General features: G+C 35.7%; 1 protein-coding gene across 1 annotated transcript; it reads left to right on the forward strand.

Moving 5' to 3' along the window:
• The first annotated feature begins 5,096 nt into the window (after nucleotides 1–5,096).
• LOC134648431 (class E basic helix-loop-helix protein 22) lies at nucleotides 5,097–9,094 on the forward strand. Its single transcript, XM_063502950.1, has 4 exons — nucleotides 5,097–5,637; nucleotides 7,963–8,059; nucleotides 8,439–8,578; nucleotides 8,868–9,094. The coding sequence occupies exons 1-4, from the start codon at nucleotides 5,438–5,440 to the stop codon at nucleotides 9,013–9,015; spliced, it is 585 nt and encodes a 194-aa protein (XP_063359020.1). The 5' UTR covers nucleotides 5,097–5,437; the 3' UTR covers nucleotides 9,016–9,094.
• The last annotated feature ends 1,958 nt before the right edge of the window (nucleotides 9,095–11,052 follow it).

The following is an 11,052-nucleotide window of genomic DNA, read 5'->3' on the forward strand; positions in this document are numbered from 1 at the left end:
ATAGTGCACCTGTAACAAAACATGGTGCTGATCTCTATTGATAAAGCGGAAGTCAACCAGAAGAGAACAATGTAATATAATGAAAAATCCACATCATGAGGAAAAAAATGTTATAGACGTATCTGAGATATATTCTTAATTGATGTTGTAACTAATCATATAAGAGAGTGACATTTCGAGATACTCATCCATACGGTGCAGTAAGAAGTTCAAGGACAAGAAAGCACCGTTGTTGAACATTAGCTATCTCATCAAGTCATCACACAGGCCAAAGATGGTAATGTAATTGCTAGTCTTATATTAATAAATTATGAAATTGTAAATAATTGTTATAGTTATAGATAAACATTTAAGATAACCGAGAGTTAAGTTAGGTAGATAGATGTTAATTTTATAAATGTATTGTTCGTGCAGGCGTATTCGATAAAGCATCCAGCATGATTCACGCTTTTGCTGAAACTGATGGTTATTTTATCGATTGCGCTAAATTCTGTCATCGTACAGTCGATGTCATAAATATGTATACATTTTTTCACCTTATTGCATTAATTCCAGTAAATAAAGTATTAATAAATAAGACAATAAATCCCATACCTGCAAAAGTTTACTATTATATGTAATCATTGAAAAGAGAGTATTAAACATTACCTCTCATCTCCGTTTTATACCCATTACTAAATTAATAAATAATAACTTCTCATTGTCTTGGTAACAATTTATACAGGTAGGTAGGTACGCACTTAAAATGATCTTATATTCCAAATTATGGAATAATAAGATTTTGTAGTATATCAGTGTTTATATTTATCTCAAAGTATACAAACCAAAGTATCATTATCATTATAGTATAATATATGTAATTATCTTAATAGATTCTTCAATTCTAATGACTGACCTAAAACCGGGGCCGATTTTCTAATTTCGAGCGATCGATTTCGTCACTAGAAAATCTTAGGAAACGGCGAAATGCTAATTTTTGAAATACGAGCAATAGAAATTGGGAATCTAATGGTATTGCTCACTCGTTTTCAATTCTATTAGTAAAATTTAAATGCCTAGTAGTGGAGTTATTATTAAACGAAATACCTACACGAAAACGAGCTGTCGAATTTCAAAAATCGGGCCCGGTCTTACTCATTGTAAAGCAAATATTATAAACCATGAACCTAGCTTTAAAATAATGATCCAACATTTTTAATAATTGAATATATGTCTGCCATATATGCTATTTAGAAATAAGGATATATGGATAAATATATCTCATAACTCGATGTCTTTGCTTGATATAGAAAAAATACAAGGGTACGAAACTGGAATTTAGTGAGACATTGTTTTTGATAGGATTAGATAAGGCTCGAAACTGTGCCAAAAATGGTAACTATTTGGATACTAGGCGAACAAGTGTGATATCTACACTAAGTGCTGTATTAGAAAAGGGGTGTTCTGATTCTTATTTAGGTAGCCTAAAATAGGTATGACTATATGGATGTACTCTAAATAATTGGCCTAAATGAATTGTACTCTTTCTTACTAGTTTTCTACTTTTGCACAGTATTATAATATGCTATGTAAGTCTCAAATAATTACTTTGACTCTATATATTTACTTCAAAAATAAAAATAAACGTCAAACTGTCTACATTCATCATTAGTCTACACTAGATGTTGGTGTTGTTGGTAAATTGCAAGATTAAAACTAGTGTTGTTAACCCATAAAATAGTCCTGACGAATGCTAGAAGGCAAATGTTAATAATATTTAAATATAAAGCTTATAGTTAGCTATATTTATTTATAAATTATGAGTAAGTATCTATATTTCTCAACATAATACCAACAATCATGACAGTTTGGGTTTCTTTTGATCTCTTTGTTTGTTCCTAAGTTCTGTTGAGATTTGGAATGGAAATGTTAAACGGTATAAGTAGGTACTAAAACTCTGTCAACTGATCGAGAATCATTAATATCATTATCGATATGAAATAAGACAACGCATGACAGACCACTGACGTTGTCGTCATTAAAAGTGATTATTTGCTGCCGATTTTATGACATCGCCTAATCTTCTGATGTATGTTATTTTCAAAATATACCAAAAAATATGCAAGTCTTCAAATAAACTTTTTTGTCATCAGTGACAATTTGGTCATAAGAATAACAATATTATGGTGAGCTGGCATAAAACGTCAGGAAATAATATGGCGCCAGTACGTACAAATTCCATGGGCGTGCATTGCATTTATGTGTTGATATTATGATATATTATAGACTAAAAAGTCGGAACTGATTGGAATAAGTTGTAAATAATTTTGAATTGTCTAGCTTTAATATGACATATTTAAAATAAACATTATTGAATTATTTGATTCGTTTTAATTTTAAAAGGATATAAGACTTTGAAACCTTGGTCATATAAGATTACCTACAGTGAGTTACGAACTTACGAAGTATCGCAGAACTTAATTACCTACTTATCTCATATTAATATAAAAAAATGTAAGGCCAAAACCTTTAAGCGACACATGAGACCGAAACATTTGCTATAACGTTTATACATACTATTTTTTTTTTAAATAAGTATTAGATCAGTTTCCTAAGGTTACGCTTGGATGAATAATACTAGTGGCTTAAGAGGAATAGGTAACGGACAGGCAAACAGAATCCTAACATTAAAATGGAGGAAATCAACACAATGTAGCCAAAAATAATTTTTAATTAAGCATATATATGTCATATCTCGGGGTAGCCAATATCATATATTATTAAAAAAGCGGCCAAGTGCGAGTCGGACTTGCCCATAAAGGGTGCCGTAATTTATGACGTATTAAAAAAAACTACTTACTAGATCTCGTTTAAACCAATTTTCGGTGGAAGTTTGCATGGTAATGTACATCATATATTTTTTTTAGTTTAATCATTCTCTCATTTTAGAAGTTACAGGGGGGGGGGGACACATTTTACCACTTTGGAAGTGTCTCGCGCGCAAACTATTCAGTTTAGAAAAAAATGATATTAGAAACATCAATATCATTTTTGAAGACCTATCCATAGATACCCCACACGTATGGGTTTGATGAAAAATTTTTTTTTGAGTTTCAGTTCTAAGTATGGGGAACCCCCAAAATTTATTGTTTTTTTTTTCTATTTTTGTGTGAAAATCTTAATGCGGTTCACAGAATACATCTACTTACCAAGTTTCAACAGTATATAGTTCTTATAGTTTCGGAAAAAAGTGGCTGTGACATACGGACGGACAGACAGACAGACAGACAGACAGACAGACAGACATGACGAATCCATAAGGGTTCCGTTTTTTGCCGTTTGGCTACGGAACCCTAAAAATCCATTCGTCATACAAACGTGAGAATAGTGTCCAAAATATTTTATATAAAATAAATAGCTATTAAATTGCTAAAGACTTACCCCCTTATTCATAAACGTCTGCTAAGTTAATCAGTTGATGATCGTCGTTTATTGTCCCTCTCTATGGCATAACGACAGATAGGGACGAACGACGATCATCAACTGATCAAGTTGCAGCCGTTTATGAATAGCGCCATTAATTATTACAATCCGACATTCAAGGAGGCTGATGCTGATTTAACAATTCGTTAAGGATCTTGTTTTGATACGACCGTGAAAATCGCTGTCGCTGATAGGTGTTCGCGAAATGCAAGCACGGTCGTGTCATTAGGCATCTCGCTCGGTTAATTTGCGCGCGCGCGATGCCTAATGACAATAATGACATCGAAATCGAATTTAATAAATGAATTTTAGAAAATTAGGAGTATATTATGTACCTATCTTTACAGTGAAATTTATTTACAGCTTGATTATAAAACAATATGCTACTGTATCCTTAGCTTAGCTTGGCTTCCTTTAAAGAAATAATTTTAAATAATCTATAACTCCCTTGCCGGTAAAATCAGTTATGGGACGGGGTTGAATAGCTGCATACGCCTCCGTGGGATAACATACTTTATGATATGAACAAGTGCAAGTGTAAGGCCTGAGTGGACGCTCGAGTTGGGCGTGCAGCGGGGCGGGGCGTGCGGCGTGCAAGTTAAACAAATGCAAACGTATAGGAGCGGCGTTAGTTCACGCTGCTCAAATCCTTTGGGAGCTCGACGCCACGCTGCACGCCCCGCCGAACGCTCCGCTTCGAGCGTCCACTCAGGCCTTACACTTATGAAAATATTATTTTTAAAATCATTTAAGAATTTCGTACGTGTACGTGTTTCGTGTGTGTACTTACTTTTACAACGGTGTGGTACTGAACACATTTCACATTTAAGAATTCGCTAAAATGATTTACTGCCACATACTTCACATAAATTGAGCAATAAAGAACATAACCAATATAACCATACCCCGTTCTCGATCCTTAACATCATTGCTATCATTACGCCAAAGATATATGCTGATGGGCTCTACAGAGTTAACCCACTTGCTGGCGCGCCCATAAATTAGTCCGGGATAATGTTCAGATAGAGATGAACCCGCGCTAGAGGGCAATGACCGCGCCGTTTTGAGATACCAGCTAGGGATTATCGGTGATATTTACGAATGGGTATAAGAATGTGTGGGCTAACTGCTCATTCGCCTTATTATATTTGAAACAAGGTCATTTAGGTCGTTAATAAAGAAACACTTCCGTATAGCGCCGGTATTTAAACTTAAATAAACATTGAGGGTAGGTTCTCTCCTCCTCTCCTAGTGTGGAAGTCAGTAAAAGATTAAAAACTGCAACCTTGTTAAATAATCATTAGTAAATCAATAGTAGAGAGTTATAAACTTTGGATGTATTTAAGATTCGGTCAATTTCAATTCAATTGAATTCAATTCATTTATTTAATTCAGACAGTTGTTAGTATTCAGTCAGATTGTAAGTATGAAAACTCTAACTTGTTATTAGCTAGTTCTAGGATGAATCTTTATACTCAGTAATAAAGTTAAGCTGTACAAACGTTTAAGATGTTGACGGCATTATTGACAAAGTTTAAAAAAAACATTGTATTAGAATATAAATATATGGCTTTTACTCGTAAATCGTTGCCCAAAACAAATGTTGTTTAAAAAAGATTTTATGACCATAAAATGACCAGATGCAATAGCTGCCACCGATCAATATCATAAGCGTTTAAAACCAATTTGATATCGTCCACGCGACAACAAATCACAATCGCATCTCGAACAATGCGAGATGAGGGGTGCGCACCCCAGCTGCGTACCGCGATCGATTGTGGACCGCGCCAACTTCTCGCCACGCTGCACTATCCGACTACGCGGTTCCCAATTCAAACGTCCCGATCTTTCAACCAGTGTTTGTTTATTTTTTTATTTGTTTAATTAACCTATCCCGACCGTACTAGGCAATAACCTGCCAGCTCAAAGTGGTGACAGATATTTTTTCGGCCAGTGTTATGTGTTAATTTTTTAAATGATGGAGGGGCGAAGGGCTTGGGATGGCGTGCCGGTGGAGTCGCACTCGCCACCGCAGTCGGTGCCGGGGCGACGGACGCCGCTGGGAGCCGTGGGGCTTGGAGGATTCTACATGCAGGGTGGGCAGCCCCCGCCGCCGCAGCACTGCTATCAGACTGACGAGAACCAGCCGGAACCGGGGACCAGTTACGGTCAAAGGTACGTGCAACTGCTTAACAAAGAAGTGAACAAGGCATTATTAATATTATTATACTTCAAAATATGTATTTGTTTATTTATAGCTAAAGTTCGCAATTAAATTTTAAATAGGGTAGTACATGAGATAAGTTTATAGTCGAACACGCCAAGAAACAGTAAGGTTAGAGAGTCGAAGATATCATTTAGTACACGCACTTTTTAGAATTCTAATAATGTCGGAATTATTTCGTAGTGCATATCATTTTCAAATGTGTCTCAGCTAAAACAAAACCAACGTAGCATAACTAGATAGCCTACATTTGCATAATCGAGTCTGTTTTGACGTTTGAAACTCCAGCATCACATCACTGACAAATTTCAATCTTATTTGTATGAAGTTTAGGCTCATAAGTTTACAAACTCGGCTGTATCTCTTCAACCAATGGCGCATGCGTCTTAGGGTATTTGGCAATTAGTTTGAAATAAATGGGTACTATTATCTTGATTGGCTACAATGATTTTTACTCAACCAAACGCGGAAATATTTCAGTATAAAATAAGCATTTTATTTATTCTTATTTTTTTATTTAATATGTTAACATCATACATTAGTTTTGTTTGTGCACGGTAAAAAACTTTTAACCTAAAATGTATTTAAAAAAATAAACAATCAAATTATAACAAAGTGCAGTTTTTTTTTATGCGTTTTTTTAAATACGTAAGTATGCGTTTTTAAACGGAATAATCAGACCGATTCTGATTCAGACGTAAATTATAAATTATAATGTTTTGAATGTGATTTAATTAATCTACGGGAACCTTGTTAATTACTTGAGTGACCGCATAGGTACTGCAATCCCTTGGGGAAATCTCTACAGAAAGCTTCATTAGGTATTATGCTAGAGGAGGGCTGTCTTGCCTTTTTTGTGCCAAGCCTCTACTGATTAAAAAAAATCATTTTTGCGTTATACAAATATTTTAAACATCTACCGGTTGTCTTTGTTGTTAAAATAATCAGGGGCTCCTTTCTCGCCTTGCTAAGCTATACAGGCTGTGATCTCCGAGCAACGGCATCCGTTAGAAAAAATATCCTGAAGACAGACTGTCGTGTTCCTTTTATTTCACTTTTTTTTTTATTATAGCAGTGTATATCTGATAAATATGCACAGATTGCACGTATAAATCCTACCACATGTGCACATGTGTAGCAAATACAAAGGGTAGCACAATGATGTGCTTCTAATGGAGTTAGCATCTGTACACAAAAGCCACTACGCACCCCTGTCAAGTGCCTGCTCGCCAGTTCACTACACGACAATAGTTGTCCAGGAATCAATCATAGCCCGTTTACTGATTTATTTATTTAGTATTTAGTTCAAGACCATATTGACTGAATAAGATTTTTAAAAACGATGTGATTTTGTGGTTCTAGGTTTAGGCGATATACAGCACGTCGTTAAAAATTCGATTATTAGTATTTCAGTGTTTAACACGATTCATGTGAGAAAAATAGATTAGGAACTTCGAATAGCTATTCTAGATTTAAACGTACGCATACATTTAAATTGAATCTTCTTTGATTAAATATAGTTAGACGGTTTTTCATAGAATATACCCACTAGATACCCTTTTTTACGGAGTGGGAATGCATTTACGCACGGTGTGTGGGACTCGCCGCTCCTTGTCCCTCTCTTGGCGAGAAGGGGGGAGAATTTGGCCCTACCCACTAAACCCACTCCGGCGTTTCATCCTCTTTGCCGTTCGTGAGGGCACACTGGGATCGATATCATTCCACCACGGCGCCCTCCGGCAGCCCCGGCTTATCGCCAGGGCACCCTCACAATGCAGAAGGGAACAGAAACGCTTGATCCCCACCCCTACGACGTGTGTGGAGCCGTGCAATGCAGGTTCGGTACCCGCCGGCCCCACTAGGGCTCGAGGCGAGCATATGCTCTTCGCCTTCGACCCTGCCGCCTGCGTCGGAGAGGAAGCGCGTCAGCCTGGGGAATAGCACTCGTTCAAATTTCATTGCTAAAATCGGCCACTTGTCTCGTACTATACGAAACCTTTTATCAAAAGTTAAAACTGAACAAATGGCGATGGCGTCATTAAATAATAGGTATAAGTACTCGTAGACACTTATTTCTGTGACGTTTACTGATTTTTAGCCTACTCAAAGACTCTTTTGTATGTAAGAAATTAATAAATATTGGTATTTCATGGAAACATAATTATGTTTAAAGATTGAATGAATATGATTGAATAAAGATGAAATTTATTGTAAATAATACTTTTCATTTAGGTATGTATTATTTTTATTTACTGATGAAACTTCTTTATTTGCAGACCTATGGGCGAAGGAAAATCAAAACAGAAAATGCGACAAGGGAAAACAGTACGACTCAATATCAACGCTAGGGAACGGAGAAGAATGCACGACTTGGTAAGAAATCGATTACAATGTTTTTTGTACTCAAATGATGAAAATTATTCAAGTACAGCTGTTTGGCACTGACATAAACGCTGGCGTGAACGTAACTTACTTTCTATGCATCTTGCTCGTACTGGCATATGGTACTCAAAGTACTGAAAGTATGTACCTAAATTACGTAGACGTTAGCGTATATGTCAGTGTTGACACTGTCAGTGACTTGTGGTAGTCGAGTACGAGCGAGATGCATAGAAAGTAAGTTACGTTCTCGATATAATTTATGTACGCATCTTTCAATCTGATTTTATTTGTTGTCAAATGTAGAACTTACTCTGTTCATTAGACACTAGTAAAGAAGCTAGGAACTTAATATCTGTTGTTGATTTTTCAGAATGATGCCCTCGACGAATTACGAAGCGTGATCCCGTACGCTCACTCACCCTCCGTCCGCAAACTGTCCAAGATCGCGACTCTGCTATTAGCCAAGAACTACATCCTTATGCAGGCCAGCGCCTTGGACGAATTGCGAAGGTAAAACCACAGGGTAAAACTACAATGTTTACGAACTTCAAAATTTTCTTTATTTGCCTGTCTATGCCCCTCGCATATTTAAGATGTAAAAAGGTACGCGGTAGTTTCCCAGGCAGAATTTTCTCACTGTCTGTTTTTTGTTGGTTTTTTTATCGATTGATTCTCGGAGGTGACACACATATGATGTAACTAACTTTTGGAAAAACGCAAAATCTTAGGCACCTGGTACTTATAAACGAGGACCAAACAAAGTGCGTTTAGAATGTTTTTAAATCGCGATATTTTACAGGTTAGTAGCATATCTTCAAGGCACAGCGACAGCAGCAGGCATAGTGGTGCCACCTCCTGGCTTCGATCTGACCGGGCTACCAGCCGCCGCTAAGTTGCTGCAACCGCCAACGCTCGGCCCGCCAGCTCCGCCCGACCCACCATCTTGAGATCTGCCTCCGCCCGTCAAACTAGAACCCATCGCATCACCCCCTTAGTTACATAATACGAATATGTTAGAGGCGCAGTAGTGCCAACCCCTAAACTGTAAACTTTGACTTTAAATGTGAAGAGAGCTCCTCTTTTCTAGATTTTGTTATTTTTACGGCACTTAGGTATCTCGCGAATCGACAAGTTATAAATGTGGTTTTCCATACTTTGATTTATGACAAAAACAAAAAAATATTGGATAAAGGTAAGCGTTTCACCACAATCTCATCTGGTGGTAAATGCCGATTCAGTCTGGGATGAAGCATGCTTACCTGAAAGATGTCTATATAAATGACAATTCCTTGTGTATAAGATAGTACACTTACGAGTATGTCCCGAATATGGCAATGCAACATGGTTTTTTTAACAGACCGAACTCTCGCGAAATATACATTTTGTACTATTATGTCAATGAAAAATATTCGATTATACGATCGCGTGCATACAAAATAGTAAGAATATTAAAGAAAACCAAAGGGGATCCTTAAGTGCCGGCGCGCGCCGCTCAGTGGACGGCCACAAGGAGAAACCCAGAACCAGTGAAAATATATTTTGGGAAGTTTTTCCGGACCCCCATTTTGGTACCTACTCATAATACTTATATTGTCATACATTTGATATAGGTACCTATTTATGAACCAATTGCCTCTTTAAACATGTTTTATAATATCTAGTTATTTATGTTTAAAAAGGGCTAGCAGATGGTTTTGTAGACGGGCAAATACAAAATAGGCAGTATTATACATACAGGATAAATTAATAGTATTTGATATTAGAATAATATTTACGGATTAATCCAAACCGTCTGATGTCGACTATTTCAATCTATTCGTTAAGTAAGTTTTGACTCTAAATGTATTTATTTAGGTAGATAGTAAAGTAATGAGTAATTTTATCAATAGTAATAAAGAAATTAAATGTACTCAAGTTCTAAAGTTTACAGACTAGAATATACCTAAATGTCTGTCAAGTAAAACTAATAAGACGCTGTACATTGCCAGTATTTAGGTATAACTACCTTATTCCTTTGATTAGATTATGTATAAACTATGATGTATATTGACAGCATAAATGAGTGAATACATTGTTGTAATACTGTTAAACCTATAACTGCTACAAGCATCAGATATACCTGTCTAATGTTTTGTCAGTATTTTCTTGCAGCTATCTAATTTCGGGCTGTATAATTAATTACATATGTAGCTAGTATTAGTTACTTAACCCTCCATATTTTTAGATGTATATTTTAAAGAAGTTGGAGGTAAAATACCATTAGATATACGAGTAAATTATGTTATTACTCTTCTTGAAGACAAGAGAGGACTGTGAATCAACGTGCCAAAATAATTAAGGACCGTCTAGGTAATTTTAGCGACGATGAAAATTGTTGTAAGAAGTTTCAATAGTTTTGTAGACTTCGTATATGTGTGTTAGCTAACAAGATTGTGGATTGTATATTTACTTAATTTGATTTAATTTTCTATTGTTTTATTTCATACCTAGGTATATAGTTACATTTAATTGTAAGCCATCATAGGTAATAAGCTCAACACACTATGTTGATAAGCCAAAGTGAAATTGTGATTGTTAATAGCAATAATTATTTATTTAATATATTATTTTAATTTAGGTGACATAAAAATAAAGGTATCTGTATATTTTTATTGTTTTTATGTAAGTTTCCTGTGAGTACCTTCCAGGATTAAAGTGTTAATTCATATCTCCAGGAACTACAAGCTACAGATAGAATCTATGGACTCTACCAGTTTACGAATATGAGTTTATGGCAATTACACACTTATATTTTTGAGATTTGATGAAACATTTCTATTTGTTTCTATACGAGACGAATAAAACTATTTCACCTGAACACTCAACAATTATAATCACGACAGGTGTACACCTGGAGTGATTATAAAACATGGATAGAAATACTAATAAAAAACGTATACTTAGACATTAATTGAAGCCCAATTTAATCCGAAATTAAATACTGG

This window comes from Cydia amplana, chromosome 5 (assembly GCF_948474715.1).
Source record: "Cydia amplana chromosome 5, ilCydAmpl1.1, whole genome shotgun sequence".
In the NCBI taxonomy this organism is placed as follows: Eukaryota; Metazoa; Arthropoda; class Insecta; order Lepidoptera; family Tortricidae; genus Cydia; species Cydia amplana.

Coding starts and splice junctions, on each gene's coding strand:
- LOC134648431 (XM_063502950.1), top strand. CDS start 5,438: ATGATGGAGGGGCGAAGGGCTTGGGATGGCGTGCCGGTGGAGTCGCAC. Junction 5,638..7,962: donor GGGACCAGTTACGGTCAAAG/GTACGTGCAACT, acceptor CTTTATTTGCAG/ACCTATGGGCGAAGGAAAAT. Junction 8,060..8,438: donor GGAGAAGAATGCACGACTTG/GTAAGAAATCGA, acceptor TTGATTTTTCAG/AATGATGCCCTCGACGAATT.